This window comes from Talpa europaea (assembly GCF_964194135.1).
Source record: "Talpa europaea genome assembly, chromosome: 6".
NCBI classification, from domain to species: domain Eukaryota; kingdom Metazoa; phylum Chordata; class Mammalia; order Eulipotyphla; family Talpidae; genus Talpa; species Talpa europaea.
This window is the reverse complement of record NC_140072.1, coordinates 44,613,610-44,640,678: the sequence shown is the minus strand read 5'-3', so window position 1 is coordinate 44,640,678 and position 27,069 is coordinate 44,613,610. Positions and strand designations below refer to the sequence as shown.

Genomic DNA, 27,069 nt, shown 5'->3' with positions numbered 1-27,069 from the left:
CTGCTTCCTCCCCACCTCCAGAAAAAGTGGAGGAGGGGAGGCAGCCCAGGGGAAAGTGAGGGGGCAGGGAAGGGGAGGTGGCATGTCCATTTATAGACTTGCTCTTTGGGATGCTGAAGTGCTGAAATAGCAGCGACAAGAGTCTTGGCTAAATACCCTGTGCTGCCTGAGCCTGAGATGACAATAGAGAGAATGGAGAACGTGGAGGTCTTCACGTCTGAGGGCAAAGGCAGGGGTCTGAAGGCCACTAAGGAGTTCTGGGCTTCCGATGTCATTTTTGCTGAGCGGGCTTATTCAGCAGTGGTTTTTGACAGGTATGAAATGTGGGGAGTTGCCTTCTTTTCTCTTGTTGATTTGGCTGATGCCAATTTCTAAAATACTTTGCTCTTATATTTACCAAGGAAAGGTAATTCAAACTTCTGACAATTAATTGTTTTCTGACATAACTTTTTCTGCAGAGTCGCTGGCAATGTGACTTGTTAAGAGGGTTGTAAAGCAAAGACTTTGGGGGAACTTGCCTGGGTGGAGGTACCTTTTGTGGTGAGGTGGAGGGGGAAGTGGGTGTGGTACTGTCAGAAATCTTTTCTTACAGAAAGCTCTGTGTTCTTAGTTTCTAGGATATAACACATATAACATACGTGTGTGTGTGTGTGTGTGTCAAAGGATAAAGTGATTGCTGAAACTTTAAAAAAGTAATTACAAATACACAAGTAACACTGGGATCCATTTACTTTTGGAAAGTTGGAATATCATCAATGAAGCTGGAATCTCTTTTTACCTTTCCCACCTTCACTTCCAGTCACCTCTTCAGAGGTAATGCTTGTTACATTTTTAATATTTTCTTCTAGGATGTTCTGTACTATTACACACACATATCTGAACATATAAAAATGTACAGCTACCATTTGTCAATTTTCTTTATAGAAGTGGTATATTTCAGATGTCATTCTAGAACTTGTTCTTTTCACTAAATATTTTGATATCTATTCTTAAGGGAGCAATAAGTCTATAGCTACTTCTTTTAAATACTCAAAGATCTGTTTCTCTTACCCGCAAATAGACTTATCCATGTCAATCCATATACTGTATGGCTCACCCATTTTAACAGCTATCAATATTCTACTCTATAAATAATTTTATTTATCTTTTTGAGAACCACAGTTGGTAGTTTCCAACTTTTCATAAAACAAGCATTTCTGCAATTAAAATCCTTGACCATGTCCACTTGTAAATACGTGGCTGTTCCCTCAGCCATATGGATAGAAGAGGAATTGCTCTGTTTTTCATTTTAATAGGTCCTATTAAATTTACATTCCTAGTTCCCCAAAACCCTGTCCATGCTTGACCACCAAAGTTTTAAATAAAACATTATTATTTCAAGTTATTTTATTTTATTAAAATCTTTGTTTAAAAAAGCCATACGTTGTGATTAAATCATGACAATACCCTCTGAGCCCAAAGCTGGGGTGACCTGCCTAACTTTTCTGGGATCTGATTCAAGTAGGTGATCAATTCATTGTACTGACCATCCTCAGAATGGGCACTGCTTTTCAAAGACAATTTGATTAGCATTCACATTCTGTTTTCTCCCTGCCTACCAAGACTTTAAGGAAAAAGGCAGTGAATGGGGTAGATGCTGACTACCACCTAAATAAGTGGACTGAGGTGCTAGTAACAGTTCTTTGGAGAACTTGTCTTACTTCACTAATTTGCTTGAATATGTCGGGGGTGGAGATGAGTGTGGTTAAGGAGTTGGATTCAGAATTAAGACATAAAAAGCTAGAAACACAGGAAGTTTGAATAATATGGTGCTGTCACTGGCTTGCTACCTTCCCTTATATGGGACACCCCTATTGGTGCCTCCAATTCCCCAAAAGTCAATCTATCTAATCAATATCCCTTCCAAGAATGTTTGCAGTCTAGTGGGGCAAAACTCAATCTTATTTTAGAAAACTTAGGAAGAAAAAAATGTATCTTTACTCCCTTGACATGATTGTCGATTTTTTCCAGCTTGGTTTAAATCATAGGTTTCATTTGTTGTGCTATATAACTGGGATCTTAACTGTAGAAACAGTTATAGTGTTTCATTTAATAATTTGAGCATCTTCTGTGTTACTGTACACCCTTCATAAACATAGTACTAAACAGCTGCATGCTCTCCTACCACTGCTTTATGCCTAGATATTTAGATGGTTTCATATTTTTCTAACTATAAATAATTCATCGTCCATTTGAAGTTACAGATACTGAGACCATAGAGTGCATTGCAGAGATAAAATGCTACATAAATTGCAATAGACATAAAAATTAGGATGATTGGAGTAAATGATCTTTAAAATAATTTAAAAAATCTAAGAGATTTTTTTAAAAAGTGACTTGCCCAAATCTGTCACTGCAAAGATGAGAGTGTTGCTCTTTCTTTGGGCATATCTGAGAGAGTCCAGAGAGGCATTGAAGGAAAGCTGTGTCCATCTGTTCTTGCTCCCGTATTAGACTTCTGGTTGAGACTCAGCAGCTGTGCATAGGAGACCTGACACAGGAGGTAGGCTGAGTCAGCCACATAGGCACTCTGTTTTAAAAGAGGCACATTCTAATCCATGAAATTGCCAGGCAGGTTTTCTTCCCTATCGTCCAAACAAAAACATGGGGGGGGGGGATTATTATTTTTAGTCCAGCATTGCATTAAGTGAAAATGAATCCCTACATGTATGTATGTATGCATGTATATGTCATGAAGCATGGCAATAGTGGAATACCTGTGAAAACACCATCTAACTTAAGGAGAATATTCCAATTGCATCTTTCATCTTTTCCTATAGTGTCCTGTACCTACCCCAAAGTTAACTACTATATTGAATTTTGTGTAATCTATTCCCTTGCCTTTAAAAAAAACCAAAACCATGCCTTTGAACAATTCTTTTATTATATATGCACATATTTCTTATATATATGGAATTTAGTTTTTGTGCTTTTCTTTTTGATCTTTTAAACAAAAGTATAATATGTGGATTTATACCTCTTGCTTATTTCATTCAAATGCTTGCTTTATTATTAATCCATATGGTTTTGCATAACTAATGAAATTATAAACTCTGGGTGTGTGCCACCATTTATTTTTCTGTCTTATAAGTAGTTGCTTATGGATTTTTTTTATTCCTTTTTCTTGGTGAGCAGTTGCATGAGGTATGTGATCTAGGAGTAGAATTACTTGATCATAATGCTTGTGAAATTCAACTTTGAAGTATGATGCTGTACTATGGAATGCTGACTTGTAAATTTGAATTGTGTCTTTGGTAGATTTAGTTTACTATTAATAGCAACAATCCAGGCCCTCATAATAAAGTCATAGTTTGGTTAGGATCTCTAATTTTATTGGCTGGAAAAGCAGGTGGTCTGGTCAAAGAGGAGCAAGAATAAAATGGAGACACTCCATTCAGGCCTGGAACGTGGGTAGCATTTGGGTCACTGCTAATTGATCAGGCAGCTTCTTCCCCCTGATTTCCAACTTGGCCTCAGAATCCTTTCAAACACGGTGCTCCAGGCAATCACTACGTGCAGCGGCAACGCCAGAGCTGGAGGGGGCTGTGCTCAGCGAGATGGGCCTGAGCGAGGGAGAAGAGTGTAGGATGATTACGCTTATAGCGGGAATGTGGGGGAGCCAGGTGAGACATCTGTGTAGGAAAATTATGACGGTGCAGAACGCGGCAAAGCAAAAACAGACAATTGTAGGTCGGAGACCTGCTGCCCGGGAGCGGGGAGGAGGATCAGGAGGAGGAGGGAGGGAGGCGGGAGGGAGACTGAGGTGATAGTGCAAGGGTGCATTGGTGAGGGAGGTTCTGTGGGGACTGCACCTGAGGGGGTGGGGGGGAAACAAATATTGTTTGGAAATGAACAGTGATGTAAAAAAAATTATTAAAAAATCATAATAAAACTTGGAAAAAACCAAACCAAAACAACCAAAAACTGGCATTTAAAAGGAAGCCTATTTGCCAGGCTCTTTTTTTGTTGTGCTGGTGGGTGCTGAAAGGAATAGAAGTGAAGTAGTGGGAAGGTCAGTTTGCCAAGAGGTTAGTTTTTGCAAATAAGATCTTTTAAAGTGAATGACACCCCAAGGATGAGCTATTAAAGATTGCTTTCTGCCCCTCTGGCTCTTTGCTCTGAGGATTTCCTGTTAATGGAAGCACAGTGAATGGGAGTCCTATCTTGCCCTAGCCTGAGTGATCTGCTTGCTTCTACATGAGCTGGGGCTAATCTGGGAATTCACGATGCTGTCTTGTTCAGATGGTTTATTTAAGTTCATTTTAGAAAATTTGGAAATTACAGAAAAACCAGAGCAAGAAAGTAAATATTCTTAACATTCCAAGAAAACTACTTTTAGCTTTCTGGTGTATATCCTTTTAATTCTATTAAACAAATATTTATATGATATAAATCAAGTATTTTCTTGATCTTGATGATTAGTGGGTGGGGTGGTGGTGACAGGAGAAAGACTATATTAAATGTATACCTTGCTTGTAAGATACATCCCTAAATTCAAGAAATTAAAATGTGATGGCAAGGGAGATTATTTTACAATGAAGTGAATATGAGAGAATATAGTATTTTATCAATTCTAGGATACATATTTCATTCTAACATCTCTAAGATCATGATATGGTCTATAATCTATGGTTAATATGGCTTAATTGGGGACATTTATTTTTAGTTTCTTAATGGTAAATAAAAATAGTGTACTTATTAATGGGAATATCTTAGATTCAATGTAATTAATTATGCATCTTTTTTCCTTTACAAAAGTGGGATCATTGTATGACCTGTTTTCTTTACTTCATAATATGTCGTGAGCAACTTTCCAAATTCTTCTTCTAAAACATTTTTAATTACTTTAGAGTATGTTTTTATTGACTGGTTTGTATCAATTTAACTGGCACCATATTTTGGATGTAAAGATTGCTTTCTAGAAGGTTGTTTCTACTAGGTTGCTTTCCTAGTAGATCTTTTCATGTACACATTTCTCGTTATTATTTATTTATTTATCTAAAATTTTATTTATTTGTTTTTGTTTGAGGTAATATTAGAATACCCCAAGCAGGTATTGCCACCATAGTGCACCCACCACCAAGTGACACATAGTCCTCCACCATAGTCTGTTGTGCTTCCTCCCCTCTTCGTTTTCATCCCCTTTCACCCTTCCACTCTCTCCCCTCTAGCTACTTTTTAAAGATAAACTCCTTGGAGTTTGCATTTTGGATTCAAAAGACATTTTAAAAGGACTTTTAATGTAGATTTCCAAATCACTCCAACAAGAGGATCCTGCCAGCTTTCTCCACTAGCAGTATAGTGTCTGCCTCTCTATCCTAACCCTGACAACACAGAAAACTACAGTTTACTTTTTTGTATTTATGAAAACTAAGCATTATTTCATGTTGGATTTTAAAAAATTAGTTTGTGTCACAAAATGAGAGGCAAGACAGGAATGAGAGCATAAATAGCTTTCATCCAAAGAGTTACTCAGGCCTTCAACAAGGAGATTAGATCTTTATCTCTGCTTGGTCATGGAAGATCCTCTAGACTTCTGAAGTAGACCCTCCCATCCTTTACAAACTATAAAATCAGTTAACCCAGTGGGCCACAAAATAAGATCCACGGGACACAACATATGACAACATGAATAAAATCCCTTCATTTCTATCACTATCACCACCATTACCTTCAAACAATATCCACAATCAGTACATGTATGAAGATGAGAACATGAGAAAAAGTAGAGTACTTTAAAAGAAATTACTGTCACCATGCTTGTTTGTAAACCAAATCAGTTATGAGCTTTTTTAAGCCCAGGGGAAACAGCTGGGCTTTTAGCTGGTATAATTCTATGTGGGCCTGTGGGAATGTCAGGATTAGCTGTGGCACATCCATGAGCACACATGTGACCTTTAGTTTGAGAACAGCTGAAGGGGTAGATAGTGGGAGACAAATGATGCTATTAATGGAAATGAGTTAATAAAGGGATTAGGGAAATTTCTGAACAGTTAGTTCAAAAACAAATGAATAACTGGTAAAGTATTCAGGGTATAGCATCGAATGCACTTGGTGTTGAGTATAACCATAGTAGATTTAGAAAGCTTTTAATCTAGCACTTTCAGCTGTGAGGGCAGGACATGTTGATTTGTTACATGATCTATGATGAGCAGTATTGGTATCCAAATTTTACTACCTAATCCTTAAATTCACAAGTTTGGGAATAATTGCCTTTTAAGCATAGATTAGATCAAATGCTAATATGTTATCGTCACTCATTTGCACCTGCAGATATGTTTTGAGCATGGAAAGGAGGTTGGTCACATCTAGAACATGGAAAATGCATGTAGTTCGGAGTGGGAGGGTGTGAACTTCCTCATGTGAGTTGTGACAGAGAAAATATTGAGAACTGCTAGTTTTTAAACAATATTAAAAGTAAAAAAGAAACAATGAAAGAAAAAAAATAAAAATAAATACGTGACCCTTGGACCTGATCTAAGAAAACAGTATTAGCTAGCTTCTTTTTTTTTTTTTTGATTTTTTTGATTTTATATATTTTTACATCGTTTTTCATTTTTGCACAATGTATGCATTTTCATCTTGGTTGTAGTCCCCATACAATTCCCACCACCCTTGTTTTGCTCCTACTCCCTGCTCCCCCACCCCAGTGTGTCCCTGGTTTATAGTTGCTAGCTTCTTATCTAAGGTATATCATACCATAGTCAATGCAAAAATGAATCCATGGATTTTCCTCAAAGGTTGACATGAGCCATTTAAAAATGACATTAGGGAGACATCATGGGGAAAAGAAAATGAGCATACCAACTCTGGTTCTTTCTCCTCTCTGCCAAAGCCTCAGGGGCTCCCCTGTGACTGAAAAGGAAGGACACACGACTGAGAGTTACTTTCCAGGTCCTCCACAGTCCAGGCATCTCTCCAACATTTTCCAATATAATACATCCTATGATCTAATCTAACAGCTACTCCTGTTTTATATGTGACTGCCGCCCCATCCCATCTCCCCCAACCAGCCTTTGACTCAGACCAGTGCATCTCAGTGGAAGAACTTGACTTTCTCTAGGCACAAACTCAGCCCATCTTTATAGGGTCAGGACAATGCCTCTTCCCCATCTAGGTGATTGCCTTTCTGGATTCCGCCTCTCCCGCTTTGCTCTCTCTTCTTTGAACCCCACAGCAAGTTCCCAGCACTCCTGGGCCCCATGTCTCACCTTGCTTACTTATCAGTGTTTATGTTCTAGCCCAGTCTGGGGCCTGCTCAAAAGCAAGATGTATGTCCCGTTTATCTTTATGGCCTCTATCACCTTGCTGGATGCACAGCACACAATGGATACGCAACATGCACTCCAGCAAGGAAGGAAGGAAGAAAGGAAGGAAGAATGTAAAGAACCAGGAAGGAAAGAGAGAAGGAATTTAAAGTATTATAAATTTCTTTGGGTACTTGAGAGATGAAATATTAAGACACATCCCTTCCTCTTCAATTTTTGAGGGGAGACAACTTGGACAGCTGAGGGTTTTTAAGAAGCACAGAAAGCCAGACTGTTGGTTCAATTCTCTTTGGTTGTGTTTTGGAGGGCTGGTCCACCTTGCAGCTCCTTCTTTGCATATCCATGACATGTCCAGTAACTGGTTATTTCCTTACAAGGAGATAAGCAGCAGCTGCCTTCCCATCCCTCTTTTCTCTGACAAATGATAGAGACCAGGTCAGGGTGAAGAGTGAGTGAGAACCCACTGACTGGGGCAGGGCACATCCAGGGCCAGTCGACTTGATGCCTTCCCCTGGATTCTGTGCTGGGAACAGTGTCTGGCATCAGCAACCCCTGTGAGAGTGATATCCTTGTGACAGCCGTCACCACTACTCTAAAGGGTTGTTGTGAAGGTTTATCAAGAGAACTGCTTGAAACATCCCTTTAAAAACTGTAATAATGGTGTAAATGAGAGCATAATATTATATAACTATGTAATAATATGAATGGAAATAAAATACTCTCTCGTGGAACTGGGAAAATGAGACTAGGCATTGAAATGAGACTTGCTGAATGAAGGTCACCCAGCTAAGCCTGGCTGGGAGAAGCACTCTTTGTCTTGGAATTCAAAATGTGGCTTTAGTACATCATTTAGGACATTTCTCACTGGGGAAATCAGAGAAGGGGAGGAAGTACCCTAATGCCAAGGAAGTACCCTTGTGCTCCTACAGGAGTTCTCCGCTAGCAGGGAGCACGGCCTCTCTGGAGGCGCCCTGAGAGTTTGTGGATGCTGGAGGAGAGCAGGAGCTCAGATAGCTCTGGGCCCAACCCCCTCCTGCGACAGATGGGACGAGCACTCATTCTGTGTCAGGCTCTGAGCTAGAAATTATTTTGCACATTATTTCATTTAACCCTCAAAACCATTCTGAGAGTGGTTGGGTTTTGGAACTTATTTGTAATTTTCTTTTGTATTGAGTATATTTCAGTAAAAAGCAATTGTCACTAGTATAAAAGCTATCAGGATCTAGATATTGCTATTCCCATTTTTACATAAGGAAATAAAGACTCGGAGAGGTGAAGGTGCTTACTCAAGGAATCAGGAGTTGAATCAAGCTTCACCCAACTCTAGGTCTGTCCTCCCATAAGTCCCATCCCAACTTCCCCTTACTGCCTGCCTGACATTTCCCTGACTACACCACCAGAAGTTGCAGAGTTTAGGTTTTCTCTCATCTCTACATTTTTGTTACTTAATATGATAGAATCAGCATCATTTGGGAACTTGTTAGAAATGTGAACTTTAGGCCCCATCCCAGACTACTGGATCAGAACCTCAATTTTAACAAGATCTTTGGTGATATGTATGTGCACTGAAGTTTGAGAAGCTCTGCTCTTCATCAAACCCAATCTTCTGTTTCTTCCCCATTCTGTCCCATGGCGAAGATTTACTGGTGGGTGAGGTGATCAAAAGGTCAGCTCATTTCAAGAGACCTTACTGAGGAGATAACTCATAATGCTTCCTGGATCTCATCAGCTTATAAAATTCTATTCTAGGCCCTAGCAAAATTTTACAGTGGAATATGAGACAGTTTGTGAGCCTATAGGAAATAGTTTGATGGTTAATATTTGGAACCCACTATGAATTTACTATAAGAAAAAAAATTTTCCAAATTCATTAAATTTTTTCATGAAAAATAATTAAAATTTGTTATATCAAATCGATTTTAAAGAATCTTGAGCAATTATGCCATTGAGATATTAGTGGAACCATAGTTGAATTGACTCAAGGCCTGATAAATGATTACATAAGTGACTGGGCAGGTTTCTCTGTCATCCAGTCTGGGGTCAAGTCTGTATTAAATCTTGGGGCTCTGTCTCCAACTTTCTCCTGGACAAAATGATTATTGGTGACTTTGAATACATGAGGGGCTTTCAACTTGAAATTCTTATCACTTAGTAAAGCTGTAGCTCTTGGCAGATAGATTGTTTTCTATATAATCAGACCCTATTATAAATGGATTTAGTTAGTTCAAGAAAGATTGTAGAGAAGCACTGAAACAGATGTATTCCCTTTGAGTCAGGTTAGAAAATTTACCCTCACAGACAGTGTGGACCAAGGAGAAGGCAGTGCTAGAGGTCCATTCACCCACCTCCATCTCAATGCAGGCAATAGGAGGCATTGCCTGGGTCCTGGTGCTTGCTTCTAATTGTTTCCTCAGCACATCAGCTATTCTCTCTGGCAGTACCCCCTTTTCTTTCTGCCTTAGGGTTGTGTTCCTGGTCTGGTTCCTGATACCCCTAAGGTGGACATTGGCTTCTCCTTCCCCTTCCCAGCCTTAGACACGCTCTCAGATTTGCAGATGGCTCCAAGCTTAGCATGGTTATAAAAATGATGACCATAAAAATTCAAAATGATCTTGACAGTTTGGAATTCTACACTGAAAGCAATCAGATAGGGATAAAGGTGAAGACTCCAGGTTTAAAAATTCAGTGTCATGAAGGAACTTTTGGGCAGTGTGATGGGTAGGTTCATTATATTGATTTGGCTATGGTTTCATGAATAGGTACACATATGTCAGGGCCAATAAAATGAAATATTTTAAATATGTGTAGTTTATGTATATCAGTTATACCTCAAAAAAGCTGTTTTTAAAATGTAGACAAATAGAGGGAATCTGGCTTGACTGCAGCACTGTTGAGAAAGGTTGGAGGTTTTAGTCACTATATTTGTAATTTGACCTTAAATAAATGTGATTATTTTTGCTAAAAATAGTTATGGAAACACAATGTCTAGATGCAGGTAATGTGAATATCTCCCTGTACTCTGTTCTGCCTACATAATTTATAAAGTGTTGTGAGCCAGGCTCCCACTCTTGAGTGACCAGGAGTCAAGATTTGGAGCTTAAGTTGGAATTTCAATTATTTGGGTTCTTCAATTATTTGCAGTCCAGTTCTTGATGATTATTAGTGGTATTAAAAAAAAAACAAAAAAAAAACCTACCTTTAAAAATGCTGTTTTGTGTAATCAACAAAAATTGTGTAAAAATAAATTCTTGTAATCAGAACCTTGCGATTGTTTAGCGTTCCATGCCATGGAACATCGATCACATGTACCTAAATGATAAAGTAAATGTCTTTTGTATGACTAAACTTCTCATACTGAAAAAAATAACTTGTATAAAATCATCCATTGTTTAAAAAAGGTATAAAAGTATAAAATAATTTACAACACATTACATTCAGATCTTCACTCTTGAAGTGTGTCTGTCTGTCATTTCTGTGCCAAATTCTTGACCGCCTAGCTCAGTCTCTCATCCCTGGGTCAGCCTTGCTAATCTGCCACTGCGCCGGTCGGCAGCACCTTCACATGCTTGTCATGGAACAAAATCCTGACTTGAGACAGATGGGAGAAATTCATTGCTCTCTATCGCCAGGGATTAGAGATTCTACTAGGTTGTCAGGGTCCCGAGTGTTCTGTTCTGCTGGGATGAGTACTATTGACAAATGACCTCAAGCAGGACACACTCTGGCAGAGTTATGTTGGACTGTGCATTCTGAGCCATACTAGGTATGCAGATGTCATTTGACTCTTTTTTTAATTGCTTCTCTGGCAACTTGTGGTATTCTCAGGACTTAATGCATATAGGTTATAAATCTGTAGTTGCTAAATTAAATTGAAGGATTATATGCAGAATGCAGTAGTGTCTTTCACATTGAGTTCACTTGAAAATATCTGCTAAAACGAGTGTTATGGTTGGCAGGGACTTTTGGAGGCCCAACAAGCCCCTTATTTTGAAAAGTGGGAATCTGAAGCCTGTCTAAGACAAGGAGGGCTCATGGAACCACTACCCAAATCTTAGTCTCCCAAGAGCCAGTGCACTATCCTTTCCACTGTGGCCTCCAATCATCTCTTTTCTCCCTCCACTTCCAGCCTCGTTAACGTTGTGTGCCACACCTGCTTCAAGAGGCAGGAGAAGCTCCACCGCTGTGGGCAGTGCAAGTTCGCTCATTACTGTGACCGCACCTGCCAGAAGGATGCTTGGCTGAACCACAAGAATGAGTGCTCAGCTGTCAAGAAATGCGGGAAGGTGCCCAATGAGAACATCAGGTAAAAGCTAGCCCTAGGGGTAGTGCATGGGATCCCCAAATGTCAAATCGGGGTGGTACTAATGATAGCATTGCCAGACCCGGGGAAGCGAGGCTGAGTGCAAATCAGGAAAGAGCCTCAAAAAGACTGGATGTGGTTACTTCTTCCATGAACTCCCTTTGAGTCTGGAATTCTGTCTCAGAGGGAGAACTGGGTGTCTACAGCAGTGCTGCAATCCCTGAAGCTGGCTCTATGTTTGTTCTGTAAATGATGTTCCCAAACATTTACTTAAAAAAAATTGATCTGCCAATGTTTAAAATTTGGGAAAATGCACATTTGAAAACATTATGAGTTGGCAATTATGGAGCTAAAGGAACCCTTTTACACTGTTTGTGAGAATGTAAACTGATCCAGTCTTTGTGGAAAGCAGTGTGGAGGTTTTTCAAAAGATTAGAATTATGACCCACCAATTCTATACCTAGGTGTTCACTGGAAGAACACAAATACACTAACCTGAAGGGAAACTTGCTCCCTTCTCCACCTTTACTTCCTCCCCATTCCTTGCTTCCTGTGTTCCAGCCATCTTGGCCTTTTTGCTGTTTCTTCATCAAGCCAAACTTATTCCTTGTTTAGGGCCTTTCTGTTTGCTGTTCTTCCCCTAACTGCACAGAGCTGGCTTCTTCTATTCATTCCACTTTCAGCCCAAAGTTGCCTCTCTGTGTCATTCCCCCCATCACCTTGACTTCCCCTCCCCACCTACTCTATCACGCTACCCTATTTTATTTTCTGCCCAGCACTTAGTACTAGGTTAAATTATCTTTTAAACTGTAATACAATAAGAAGCGTCATGATAGATGTTCTATCTAATTAAATACTCTGTCTTGGGCCTGACCCTGTGCCTAGCATGCTTGGGGTACTTGGTAGGTGTTGAATGAATGAATGCAGTGGGGCCTCACTAACCTTGCCCCTCCTCACAGGCTGGCTGCGCGCATCATGTGGCGGGTAGAGAGAGAGGGCACCGGGCTCACGGAGGGCTGCCTGGTCGCCGTGGATGACCTGCAGAACCACGTGGAGCACTTTGGGGAGGAAGAACAGAAGGAGCTACGGGTGGATGTGGACACTTTCTTGCAGTACTGGCCGCCCCAAAGCCAGCAGTTCAGCATGCAATACATCTCCCACATTTTTGGCGTGGTATGATTGCTCATAAAGTGGGGTGGGATAGGTGACAGCTGGAATTGTCCAATTAAGAAGTTTTCAGATGCTACCAGGCCAAAATGGGGAAAAGAGAGCAAGAGAAGGACTGGAGGGGTGAAAAGCCCAAATGGAAGAACGGGAATTCCATTCTTTGGGCTTTCTCTGGCCTTGTTTAGTGTGAGGTTATTCCTACCCCATTTGAAGTTGGCATCCCTCCACCATTCCCCCCACCCCATCCCAAAACTGTTCCTTATCTCTTAATGGTAGCTTTGGATAGTAAATACCTTCTTGTTTATCTGTATTTTATACTTTTTCTTCTCTCTACATTGAGAACAAAGACCCAATCACTATCCCCTTGCTTTGAAAATAAGATCCATCTGATAGGCAGGACAGTGGGCAGCCTGGAGCAGTGGGTGTGGAAGCCTTGGAGAGGAGCGTAAGTGCTTTGGGGCAGTGCTGCCTTGGAGCAACATAGCCGGGCCCTCACAGCCATGTGAGTGTAAGAGGTGGGAGTGGGAGCATGTGGGCCAGCAGGCTCAGGCCTTGGGTTCTAGAGGTAGAGGTCTTCTGGCAGGGAAGGCCTTTCCTGGTGCTGGTGAGTAGGCTGAGAGGGAAGTTATTGTAATAACAATGGCACTATCATACTCAACATTGCTCAAACCCTTCCCATGTGCCAATCCTTCTTTAATAAAGTTCTCCAGAGAAGCAGAACCAGTTGGATGTATGTATATAAATGTATTTATCTAGCGACCTAGATATCTAGGTATTGATCAATCGATGGATAGATTTTTTTTTTTAAACAATTTGATCTCACAATCAGGGAGGCTTGGTTCATTCAAAGTCTGCTAATAGTCTAGTAGGCTGGAGACCCTAAGAAGAGTTTTGGTTTGAGTCCAAAGGCAGAATTCCTTCTTGCTCAGGCCTTCAATTGATTTGATTAGGTCCACCAACTTAACAAGGAGCAATCTGCTTTACTCAAAATCTATTGATTTAAATGTTAATCTCATCCAAAAAGGATGCATACAAAATAATATTTGACTAAATATCTGGACCCTTTAAGAAGACACATACAATTAGCCATCACAGTTCCCCGTGTAATATTTTATGCAACTTTTACAATATAAGCTGAAGTGTATGTTTTTAACACCCTATTTCATAGATAGAAATCCCAGGCCTAGAGAAGTTATGTGATTTCCAAAGGCCACACAGTGAGTGGGTATCCAAGGAAGGATAGGAAGCAGCCTGTTTGGTGCAAGAGTTGCCACTTTTCACAGTTACATGTCCCAGATTTGGAGTGAATGCATGTCCTAGTTCAATCCTGGCTATTCCTAAGGCAACCTGGGCGGCAGCCACAACATGGTTTACTCACCAAGGTTTAGACAGTATCCTTAGAAATCATCTAGTCCAACTTATTTAACCTGCAGATGGGAAAACCAGGGCTCAGAGAAGAAAGAAACTCAAGGTACCACAGCTTGAATGGTCTGTGGTATCAACAGACTTAACTTTCTGATTGACTGATGACTGATGAGATTGAATGGAGAAACTCACACTTCTCCAGAATCTATAACAAATAACCACGTGAGTGCATAAATGCATTTTGTATTATATTATATATTAGTGTATATATTTCAATATCAGAAATTTGCATGCAATTGTTAATGTATTCTAAGTATATTTCTCCTTAAGCATTTATCTACCCTGAGAGCAGATACTTGGACTGTCTCTATAAATAATAACTTATTTTTTAAAAGATTTATTTATTCATTTATGTGTACAAGAAATGGGGTACAAGCCAGAGGTGGGGTGTGTGTGAGAGAATTCACCAGAGACAGAGTGGGGAGCAGGCAGATTGACTGAAATACACTGCTGAGGGGAGCAGAGGGTGAGTCAGGAGAGGTCTGCGGCACCATGTGGGTATCTCCCTGCCCGGGGATTGAAATTGTGCTGCAATGGCTGCAAATAGCTTCATAGGTTGTGTCTTAACCCATTGCACCACCAGAGAAGCCCAAGAATAACTTATTTTTAAAGAAAAGAAAATCAGTTGAGTGCCATATAGTAATAACCTTTTAATTTGATTTACCTTTCATTTAGAGATATTATATTTTGTGCTCATCAGACACAAAATTATCAAAAAGCTATATCAATTTTATTTTATAAGGAGCTATAAAAATTGAGTGTGGGTAGGCAAAAGAAGCAGGGGACACACATACACAGAGTAAGGTAGGACAGGGCATGGAGATAGACAACAATACACATACCACCGAAGACTCATGTGAGACACAGATACAGGAAAAGGGAGCAACTTGTTAGAACAAACATTTCTATCTTTAACCTTTTTACAACAGCTACCAAAAATTTTCTAAGTGGCATTTTCTATAAATATGGAACTCTCTTAAGTGATCATTCTTTTTTTTTTTTTTTAAGATTTATTCACTTATTTTTGCATAGAAGAACTGGAGTGTAGGCCAGAGGTGCAGGGGGTAAGAGGATTCATCAGAGACAGAGTGGGGAACAGAACAGGCCAATCTACTGAAATACACTGCTAAGGGGAGCAGCTGGCAAGACAGGCGAGGTTTTCTGCGCCATATGTGGGTCAGCTCCCTGGCCAGGGATCAAATGCAGGCCATGGCAGTGATAGTGCTGAGACTTAATCCCTAAGCCACCAGGGAGGCCCTTAAGCTATCATTCTTGAGGATCATTTGAAGTCACATAGAATACAAAGACTGTTTTGTTCCCAGGCTTTCTAAATATTTCCAGGATGAGACCTGGTTGTCTATTTTTAAAAAAGATATCCAACAGCTAGGATAGTATTCTGTCCCTGGACTATGTCTGTAAGTTGACTCTTTCATCTTTCCCTCTGAGTAGATTAACTGCAATGGCTTCACACTCAGTGATCAGAGAGGCCTACAGGCAGTGGGTGTGGGTATCTTCCCCAACCTGGGCCTGGTGAACCATGACTGCTGGCCCAACTGCACCGTCATATTTAACAATGGCAAGTAAGTATGTTTTGAGCTGGGGGTGGTGTGGTGGGGTGGGAGTCATGGTGTTCTCTCTACTTGGCTTAAAACCAAAGGCAAAATGTTGAACCTGAAGAAGCATGCATTTCAGATGGGCAGCAAATGGGCAGAAATTTCTTTCTAGAATTGTGAAGCAGAGAAAAGTAATGACTAGACTGGCAAAGAATTCCACAAGGATCATCTCTTAGCTTTTGCATGTTTGTTGAGGCTGCCTGGATATTAGATAAACCTCCACTACTATTGTAAAACTTGAAGTCTGGAGTTATCATCTAGAGGTCATGCAGGGCAACATAAGCCTAGAAGGTACCTGACAGGAATATATATTAGTCAACGTCCCAGCAGAAATCAGAGAATTTAATTAAAAAGACAAGTTACAGAGTGTAGTAGAGATTAAGGAAATAAGGAATGAGGTAGTATCCAGGGTCTAGCAACAGCATGCAGTCATTACCATTTCTAGACTTGCAGGGGCCATTGGAGGAAGTACTGTTTCTGCAACTGGAGAGAGCTGGAGCCATGGCGAAGGACCCTCCCTTCCCACCACCCAACAGCTTGACTGTTCTTATAGCAAAATCAGCCTCTTTTGGAGCCATAGTGAGGCAGAGGGGGGAGTGAGGAGACTAACTATCCTAACCTCTCTCTGCTCCCACCTTCTGATCTCCCACCAATTGGCCAACCCCCAACCAGAAACCAGAGAGCAGAGGAACCTGGGTGATGAAGCCCTCATAGCCCTCTATCCCTCTGGGGACAGAGAAGCAAGAATGGATCTTGAAGTTGGGAAACAAATGGAGAAGAGTCAGCAAACAGCATGAGCCCCTGGTAGTTGATAGAGCAGCCTGGGGGATTTGGGGAGTGAGGCCTGAGCAATATTATTTCTCTTGCTTTTAGAGACGGGGTCTTAGGACATATGCAAATCAACTCTGAGTTATCAATGATGAACAGTTTTCTCCCAAATTTCCTGGAAATGAAAGACAGTGGCTTCTAGTTGGTAGTGAAGAAACTAACCTAAGCCTCCATAAAACAATGATTCAGATTTCCCTTTTTTCTTCCTATTTCTAGAAACAAGGACCTGTATGACAACAGATTGCCAAGCAATTGAGAAAGTTGGTCAAGATAGGGAAGTTTGTTTTGGGCCAGATGATAATCTTTCTCCAGCATCTGTATTTCCCTTCCTAAGCCTTGAGGGTCATGGTCTGGGTCTCTGGAATCTTCTCCAGAGAGTCCACTGTTTGGGCAGAGCCTGCTTATCAGAGAGCATCAAATTCAGTCACATATAGGGCTGGTCTTTCTCAATATCACCTGCCTAAGCGGTGGTGACCCAAGGCTCCTCGCATCACAGCTACAGGTGCCTGAGAACCCTTTCTTCAGACCATCTCTGGTGTCTGCTCTGGCTTCTTTGTCTCCATTAATTCTGAGCAACATATTTTGCAGGGTTTCTTGACTGTTGTGTAAGAGAAGGCAACTTTGTAGTCACCACCTAGCTGTAGGCCATGATGGAAAGAACACTGGACATGGTGTTAGGAGCCCACTTCTAACCCCAACATTTTACATACTCACATGTGTGACCTAACCAGTCTCCATATACAGCTCAAACTCTCCCCAAGATTGACGTCAAAGCTGCAGTGCTTATTTGGCCAGGTTGTTATTAGTGAGATATTAACAGCATCTCATCTGTTTCTTAGCACACCACTTCTAAATGCACTGACTCATGACAGTCTCAAAACCAGGTTATAGACGAGAACACTGTGGCCCAGGGAAGGGAAATAACTTTTCCATGACTGGTACTCAGAATTCCTCATTCTTAATCCAGTGCACTTTCTATTAGATCAGGCTGTGTCTTGTCGAGTGAGCACAGCACAGCTAGAAAGGGCTGGGATAGAGGTTGTTGTGATGGCCAAAACTTTGATAGAATAACCTGGAATGCTGTGCATCCAGCCTAGGCAATCAGCAAATAGAAATGATTTCCATTCAGGTGTCTGTTTTGTCTTTCAGTCATGAGGCAGTGAAATCCATGTTTCACACCCAAATGAGGTGGGTCAGTCATTCCAAGCATCCCTCCTCCTCTGACCCATCTCCCTCACTTGCCTGGTTTGCTGGGGCCACCCCTCCCCCAAACCCTTTGGCTATTGTCTGCCTGTAATATCCTCTGCATCAAAGAGTCTTTGCTAAAAGTCGTATTTTTAATACATTTCTTGCATTTCAAATTAATCATTTTGTTCCTTACCCATCTGCATGTCTTTGCTTTACTGTTTTCCTTTCTTTCCTCTCCTTCACTACTTACATCTGCTACTCCTCCAACCTCAAAGCATAACAGTCCATTCTAGACCACATCATTAGTAAAAACCTACGTTTTCCCTCTGAATGCTGAAATGAAGACTGACCTACTAATATTACTGACCTACTAAGGACTGTGTATTTGTTTATAGTCCCCAATTTCTCACCAGATTGGGTTCTGAACACATCACCCATAACTGCTATAATTCTGATAGATAGTTATTCATAATTTAATTTAGTCATATTTAATGTTTCTGACCAACTATGAATTAGTGGTGTAGTTTGACTTTTCTTAATGACAACCAAATGACCTCATCTGGGTCTTTTTCTTGAAATGCTCTTGGGGTTAAGAACATAATGCTCAGTGGGAGCTTGAGCTGGAGGAATGTAGGGGTAGGGGTGGTTGGTGTTGGCTCTGTGTTGGTGCATTTGTACAGTTCACATCAGCTCCTGGGTGTCTGATGCCACATCTGTGGGAGTGAAGGCCAAGATGAGACTGTCTCTTGGGATCTTCTTATTCTAAGTCTCTGTGGCTCCAGGCACTATTCCTAATCCCTGCAAGAAGTACTTAAACAACTTGTCTACTTGTGTGGCTCAATTACTCGAACTATAGAATTGCAGAGCTCTAGGGATGGAGGGGTCTGGGGTACAGAAGAGAGTGGTGGTCACTATCACTCCTTGATCCCCACTTCCAAGTTAGGTAAAATGGGGCTTTTGTCCTGAGCACATTCTGTATCTATTACATGGTAAAGTGCTATATGGAGGTAATTGGGGCCCAGGCAGGGAGGTATTTAAATGCCAGCTTCTTTAGCTGAGCACCTTCAACCAAAAAACCACATTCCCCATTACACAAAAGTGAACAATGCAGTGGGCTGACATTGTCAGCTTTTGTTTATTTGTCTTCAGCGATCACCAGGCATAAGTCTCCTAATATAATGTAGCTCTGAACCTCTGCACCAAAGGTTAAGGTACGAAGCGGGCAAGATTGTGGGTAACTGAATATGTATGTTTTTAAGAGCAGATCCTAAACTAACCAGAAATGTCCACTGATTTTTTTTGAAGTTTTCACCTTATTATTTCTACCTTCCTTTGTTACAGACAATTAGTAGCTAAATATACAGGGATAATTGCAGGCAGAAAGCTATGTAGGGTTTTATGACCAAATGGAGCTCTCTAGCAGGAGCTGATTCCAGAGCAATTAACTAAAGGGAGCAGGTTTGATTGTTATAATGAGTACAGCAGAATTATCCAGAAAAGTGTCCTTCAGGTCAGTCTTTCTTTTGGGGGGAGAATGGGAGTCTTCTGAGTGCTAGAAGTTGTTGTCTTTGCTTTTCAACTTCTTAAGATCTCGAAGAGCACAAATCCTACTCTGATAGTCCTAGATTGATTGACTCTTTTCCTTTTACCCTGCTCCAGAATTGAGCTCCGGGCCCTGGGCAAGATCTCAGAAGGAGACGAGCTGACCGTTTCCTATATCGACTTCCTTAACATCAGCGAGGAACGCAAGAAGCAGCTGAAAAAGCAGTACTACTTTGACTGCACATGTGAACACTGCCAAAAAGGACTGAAGGACGACCTCTTCCTGGGGGTAAAAGATGACCCGAAGGTATATGTCGTCCTGCAAGGCTGATCTGGGAGAGGGAGTTCAGTTACCAGGTAGCAGAGGATCTGATTGGAACAACCAAAAATGCAAGAGTTAAGTCTTTAATCACTTCTTGCAGTGGTCTAAGCAAAACACTGAAGCTGGAGCAGGTACTGACACCCCCTCCTCCATCTTCCCTCTTAGAATAGTGGGTGCACTGGTGGAACAGCAGGTGCATCAGCACAGATGTGGGGGAAGGCCTTTTGCTTAAGGGGCCAGAAAAAAAGATCCCATTACTTTATAGATCCTGAGGTGGGATTAAGTTGAGGGTGAGGGGGAAGGACAGTGGAGTGGAAAAGTTCTGGGTACTGAGTCAGAGTACTGTCACACAGTTTTAGAGGCTGAAAGTCTGAGATCAAGGTGTGGGTAAGGCTGGTTCCTTCTGAGGGCTCTCCTTAGCTTATTAACAGTCATCTTCCTCTTGTGTGTCTTCACACATCGTCCCTATCTGCATGTCTCTTTATCTTCATCTCATGTTCTTTTTATAAGTATGTCACACCCTGGATAAACAGTCCTTCTCCAGTATAGCTTCATCTTAACTAGTCATATCTGCAGTACTCTATTTCCAAATAAGGTCCCTTTCTAAGTTACTGGGGGCTAGGACTTTAACATTTGAATTTGGGGGAAATTCAGCCCCAAATACTGTGTATGCTTCCATTTATGAAAATTAAAAGCAAACACGTGCTCACTCACAGACAGCCATGCACTCACACATGTGTGCAAATACTGTCAGACTCTCTACAGACAGAAGTTTGAGGAGGAAGCTATGACCAATGGACCAGTGATGCCCGGTATAAAGAAATTGAGAGTCACCCCTCAGGCAGAGGACAGAGCAGCTGGGACCCAAGGATTAGCATGTTCTCTATAGAAACACATCCTTTTCAAAGAATCAGGCATTCTGTTTTCCAGGAAATGTGTCCTGGCATGTATGTGTGAGGCACCAAGCACAGTACCGTAGGAGCTACAGAGAAGACTTAGCTGCAGCCTCCACCCTCACCCTGACCTTCCAGACCTGCATGTTAACAGGTTTTGATCCAGCCTTCCTTCCTGGTGTTAGGCCTGAATATTTGTTTTGTCACTTTTCTTCTGGTCTTTGAAAAATTTTCTTCAAAATTTTCTTCAAAATTTTAGTGGCTTTATAGGAACTAGCTACTTAATTGTGGTACTTCCTTGCTACAAATATCAAACTTCATTTTTTTTTATAAGTTCACTAGACTGCTTAGGCAAATACAGGAAACCTAATGAGTCTAGAGTTAACAGAAATGGTAGACAGTTTCTCTAATGATATCCTTTTGGTTGAGACAAGGAAATATGAACTAAGCAAACTGGTATATGATTTTCTTTTTTTTGTCACGTTCTTGGCCTCTGTCCTCAACCCTGTACTGGTCAGTAATTAAATCAATGACTTGGTATAGAAAAAGCTGCAAGGGCATACCTGTAGAATAATGGTTGACTTGAAGTAAAGAGAAAGAATGGCAGATATTTTGGGTGATAGAATGAAAATCCAAAATGCCAGAGAAAATACAACAGGGATCAATATCAGATTCTGCACTGAGGTTCAAAATCCCAGGCATGAGCACACGACTGGCAGGCAGCTAGACTCAGGGGCTTGGTCAGTGGAGAATACAAGAGTCAGAAGCAAGATGAGGGAGCTGGGAAAGTTACAGGAACTTTGAGCTACATTTGCAGAGATGAAGTATCCAGAAAGGGGCAGGCATTGGTCTTGTGTTATGTTGAATATCAAAAATGGCAGGAGTTCAAAGATGTAATGGATTTCCTTGTCAAACTGTCTCAACTCAACATCCCTCCTTTCTCCAGCCCTCTCAGGATGTGGTGAAGGAGATGATACAATTCTCCAAAGATACACTGGCAAAAATTGACAAGGCTCGTTCTGAGGGTTTGTATCATGAGGTGAGAATTCATTTTTATAGGGGATGAGGGAGGGGTGGATGCAAAGGAGGATGGAAGGGAATAGGAGTAAGGATGGAGAGGCTACTAAACAGGTTTATTTTTGTGGAAGATGTTCCTTGGGTGAGACCATGATCCTTCTTGCCTTTCAATCTTTGCACCTCTTACGGTATTTTTCAGTGATTTTTTTTTAACCCACTGAGACTGAGTCTGAGGAGCACAGACAAATGTCCCTGGAAGATTTGTGGTATCTCAGGTTGGCATCTGAGACAGAGGAATGGAGATGGCAGTGGAACATACTAGGATTGGGCTGCTCACTTTCCCATATTTGAATGAATGTTCTCGCTTTGGGTTCTAGGCTCTACAAACTGAGCTTTCAAAGCTGGCTCTTGAAGCACCAGGAGTTCTCAACTGCCTTTCCACTAAAATTTTTTTAAAATCCTGATGCTCAGACCCCAACCCAGGCCAATTTCACCAGAAATTGGACCCAGACATCAGGCTTTTTTTTTTTTTTTTTAAAGATTTATTTATTTATACAAGCACTGGGTACAGTCAGAAGCACGGGAGGGTGAGAGAGAATTCACCAGAGCTAGAGCGGGGAACAGAAAAGACAGACCGATGAAATACACTGCTGAGGGGAGTAGCTGGCGCAGCAGGAGAGGTCTGTGCGCCATGTGGGACCCTTGCCCGGGCCGCTGGGGATTGAACTGGCTCTGCAGAGGCTGCGGGCAGCTTGGCAGCCCAGCGCTCAACCGATGCGCCACCAGTGAGACCCCCAGACATCAGGCTTTAATTTAAAGCTCTCAATAATTTTAACATGCAGCCAAAGTTGAGACCCACTGCCGAACACTGATGTCAAAGTACTTGTATTGAATCACCTGGGCAGCTTGTTGGAGATACAAGTTTCTGTGTCTCACCCCCAACCCCCAACCCAAAGATGTGATCGGTGCAATCTGCAACAGAACAGGAGTGAAATATTGACAGATATTTTGGGTAATAGAATGAGAATCCCAAAATGCCAGAAAAAATCACTTCTTAAATCCTTTTGGCTAAGCTAAATTGCAAGATGCCAGAGAAAATACCTGCCTCCTACCCCCAGGCTCCTTAGCAACTCTGATGTACAGAGTTGATTTGGATGCCACCAGGGCATGACAACATGGGAGGTTAATTTCTGTTTCTATCTGCTTTCCCATTCTATCCTTTCTCCTCCTTTGCTCATTCATTTATTGTACATTTTGGGGCCCTGACTGGGGTAACCAACACGAGACTTGCTCCTTGTTCCTAGTAGTTCTTTCAGGTGGGGGAAAAATCACATGAACTAAACATTATTGTATAATATGGAAAATCTATGACAGGCACAGGTAAGAGCTGGAACAATCAGGAGGTCTCCACTGCTTTCGTTCCGCTGCCTTCTCTCGTCCTCTTCATTTCTTCCTCTTCATTCACACTTGCCGGGGCCAAGTGTAGGACTGGACACCAGCCCATGGGTTTAGAAGGACTATACCCAGGTGGATTGACTGCCACACCCTCACCCAGTGGCCTCAGGGAAAGTCTGAGATGAGACTGAGATGAGTCTGAGATTCCACTCATTTGAAATGGAAATAATTATGTGACATTTCTCCCTTGAGAGCAGCAAGGGACAAAGAGAACAACTAACAAAGAAAATCTAGAGAGCATCTGACTTTCTGGGATGCAAAAAGCCTGTATCGATACATGAATAAGTTGGAAATGCCTGACTCCAAGCTGGCTGGACTCAGGCTCCTCCGTTCCCCACCCCCCCACCCCCCAGGGCAATGTGGCATCCTCCTGCTGGGTCTCCCAGCCTCCCAGCCCATTCATCACCTGCACTTCCAGCAAAGCATGGTTGGCCAGCCTCTCAGATACTTAGTTTCAACTGGTCTGGGATAAGACCCACACCTGCTTATTTTTAAAAACTCTGTAAGTGATTCCAAAGCACAGGTAGTGTGGAGAATCATGGGAATGGTGGTTAAGATAAGGCCTGAGCACTTGGTTTGAGTCCTTGTCCCATTGTTCACTCACTGCCTGTGTGACTGTAATAAAGCACATGTGCCCTCTCTGTGCTTGTTTCCTGATTTGGTAAAATGGGAATATTAGTGTCTGTCTTATTACATTGTTGTGAGAGTAACACATACATGACTATATGGTACGTACATACACATTTGTGTATAGGTAGTTTTCATAAATCCCTGTGCATTCTGACTTAATCTGCCATGTCACACTTATCCTTTTTACTCCTACATTAGCCATATAGGACCATTTTGCTATTCACATCACAAACAGGTGCTTTCCTACTGCTCTCAGCTTGCTTCAGCCTTTAAAGAATGAGTATCTAATGTCTCTGTAATGCTCCCATATGTGAATTAAGCATGTGCTCTGATGCAAGGGTAATGGACAGGCCTGTGTTTCCTTTAGGTTGTGAAATTATGTCGGGAGTGCCTGCAGAAACAGGAGCCAGTGTTTGCTGACACCAACCTCTACATGCTGAGGATGATGAGCATTGTTTCAGAGGTCCTTTCCTACCTCCAGGCCTTTGAGGAGGCCTCATACTATGCCAGTAGGATGGTGGATGGTTACATGTAGGTGATGGACTCTGGGTATCAGATAATCTCCTGGAAATGCATTGATTCTGGGGATGGCTAACAGTTGGCACACATGTTGCTTCCTCTCCCTCCCTAACCCACTGCAGGCATTTGTAATGGATTGTGGTTCTCTTTATGACTAAGCCTTTTTACCATGGTATTCTGAATAGTAATGACCAAATAATTACGGCTGGTACCTGAGATGAAACCTATTTGTCATGGCTGGGATTTCCTAAATCCTACAGCTCATCTGTCATCTTCTGTCTTGGTTTCCTTAAGGCTAAGTCCAGATTAATTTTAAGTACTTGAAAAGGGGTTTTCCTCCTAACAATCAACAGAGGCAATCTTGTGAATTTTATTTTATTAAAAAAAAAAGTATCAGCCATCATTTCTTATGAATTATAAAATGCAAATCCTTTGCCTTCTCTATGCTAATGTCCTCTCTTGCCTTCTTCGTTTACAATGGCATGTGAGTTTGTATTTCTGGCCAAATTAGTAGGTTGGCACAAGAAAGTTCCTTTTTTCCTTTTTTTTGAGAGATGTTACTCATGAAGAAAATGTGGGACAACTATGCAACACGCTCAAAGGACCCCCTGTTAGTTAAAAGATGCACAATTCTATCCCAAGAAAAACATTCAAGTCATTTTTTTCAGCGTGAACTTCCTGTGGCTTCCCAGGGAGAGGTCTGGGATACTACCAAGAGTCCTAGATTCCTGTCCTCCAGTTCAGAGGATGATTCTGGCCCCCTTTTCCCATGGCACTTGACTTGGTGTCACAGGTCAGCGTCTCAGCTCTTGAAGTCTCACTGTGTGGGGGTGTTTAGCATCTCACTGCCTCTCATTTCCCCTAGATAGACTGCAGATGCCTCAGCTCTGATAGGAGGAATAAATGAACTTCATTGATGAGAGCACTTTACCAGTTATCAAATGCTGTGCAGACATTAGGATGGTTGGGATTATATTGTGATTATTTGCTATGCCCCTACAGGAAGCTCTACCACCCCAACAATGCCCAACTGGGCATGGCCGTGATGCGGGCAGGCCTGACCAACTGGCATGCCGGTAACATTGAGGCAGGGCATGGGATGATCTGCAAAGCCTATGCCATTCTCCTGGTGACACACGGACCCTCCCACCCGATCACCAAAGACTTAGAGGTGACTAGCATTGTGGGACTGGGTCTCTGTCTGGGCTGAGCAATCTGAGGATGAGATTTGAGAAAGCTAACTTTCTATCTAGTATTTTAAGCTTATCAAATGCAGAATCTTCATCAGTCTTATTCACTACTGTATCCTCAGCCCCTGAATGATCCTGACCTTTGATAAGTATTTCTTGCACGAAGATATGAAAAAACGAGGGCTTTTGTGTGCGTCACACACTATAATCTCCCTGGACTATTGTAAAGGACAAAGGAATCACATCCACTTCATGTGTAAGGAAACCGAGGGCTGAATGGATAAAGTCACCTGACTATGATCCCACAAACTTAGGTGGGATTTTACAGAGACCACAGTTCAAATCCAGGTCCCCACTGACCAGATCCTGACAACAAACATTCTCTATGGAGAAACAATCCTTCAAGCTTGTTTCTCAGAAGTACAAGTCCTTCTCCTTAACAAACCACGGCAACTGCAAGGACATTAGGCCCCCAGTGGATGAGTGAGTGTGTGTGTGTGTGTGTGTGTGTGTCTTCTGAGGGTGTAGTTGAATCACAGTGACTGAGAGTCATTTACCCCATTGTCTATGTGCTGGGGACTTGTCACTGTTTATGGTGTGTCTGTATCCCACAGGCCATGCGGGTGCAGACGGAGATGGAGCTGCGCATGTTCCGCCAGAATGAGTTCATGTACCACAAGATGCGTGAGGCCGCCCTGAACAATCAGCCCATGCAGGTCATGGCGGAGCCCAGCAAGGAGCCAGCCCCAGCTCTGTTCCACAAGAAGCAGTGAGGACTCACCGCAGGGGAGGGGCAGTGTGGCTGGAGATCTGGGCAGAGATTCTGGAGGTGGGTTTCCGGGGAGATCCTTGATGAGGCAGTCAGGGTAATGCTCAACCTTGTTGCTGTGGGAACATACTGTTCTGTGTTCCCCATTGTCATTTGGATTCACTTCACTCAGTTCAGTTCAGTTTAGCTCTATCTTAGCCCAGCACAGCCTAACTTATCATACAGATATTTATTGTGTGCTAGGCCCTAAGATAAAGATGCTGCAAATATAGCAGGGCAGACAAAACATAATGAATTAAAGCACAGTGTAATAATAAATGAAGTGGTAGACTATATGCGCAGGGTTGTGGAGAAGGGTGTATGTCTGGTGTGTGAGGGGTGTGTCATGAAGGAAATAACATCTGAGTTTCAGGTGGTAGGTGCTTGGAGTTTCAGGTGGCTGTTCATCCATCTGTGCAGGTATCTGTGGGGCTTATGGTCTCACGCGTGGTCTGGACTAGAAGGGGCCCCTTTTCCTCAGGTTAGTGTAGAGTTATGAAGAAGGGACTGTGTTTGGACCACTTAGGTTCTACTCAAAGAGCTGAAACCTCTTCAGAAAAGGGGGCTTTGCCCAAACCACCCGAGGCTGCAGTTAAAGGTCTAGGTTTGCAGGATAATTTTGAAAATATTTCTAGAACACAGAGAGGAAGTGTCTCTCCCACCATCACCTCACAAACCTTGTGATTCCCGGTGATGTGAGGGTCACTTGGACAACATCTGAGATTTTTCTGTCTATTGGCCGAGTAAGAGTGAGCAAATCTTTTCAGGATGAAGCTGAGAGAGAAACAAGGAAACATACACACTTGATGACCACAGGCCCAGCAGAATTGGCCTTTGGGGAATTGATTTTGTTACATGGTGGTTT

At 41.9% G+C, this 27,069-nt stretch overlaps 1 protein-coding gene across 2 annotated transcripts; it reads left to right on the top strand.

The window, feature by feature from the left end:
• Positions 1 to 177: 177 nt before the first annotated feature.
• SMYD1 (SET and MYND domain containing 1) lies at positions 178 to 26,169 on the top strand (the record flags this gene model as incomplete). 2 transcript variants are annotated; one of them, XM_084235454.1, is made up of 10 exons in its annotated part: positions 178 to 314; positions 11,434 to 11,610; positions 12,567 to 12,780; positions 15,649 to 15,779; positions 17,790 to 17,828; positions 19,488 to 19,677; positions 21,532 to 21,624; positions 24,055 to 24,218; positions 25,209 to 25,377; positions 26,011 to 26,169. In XM_084235454.1, the coding sequence occupies 10 exons, from the start codon at positions 178 to 180 to the stop codon at positions 26,167 to 26,169; spliced, it is 1,473 nt and encodes a 490-aa protein (XP_084091580.1). The 2 variants fall into 2 exon arrangements, with proteins under 2 accessions (XP_084091580.1, XP_084091581.1); XM_084235455.1 differs by lacking the exon at positions 17,790 to 17,828.
• Between the last annotated feature and the right edge of the window lie 900 nt (positions 26,170 to 27,069).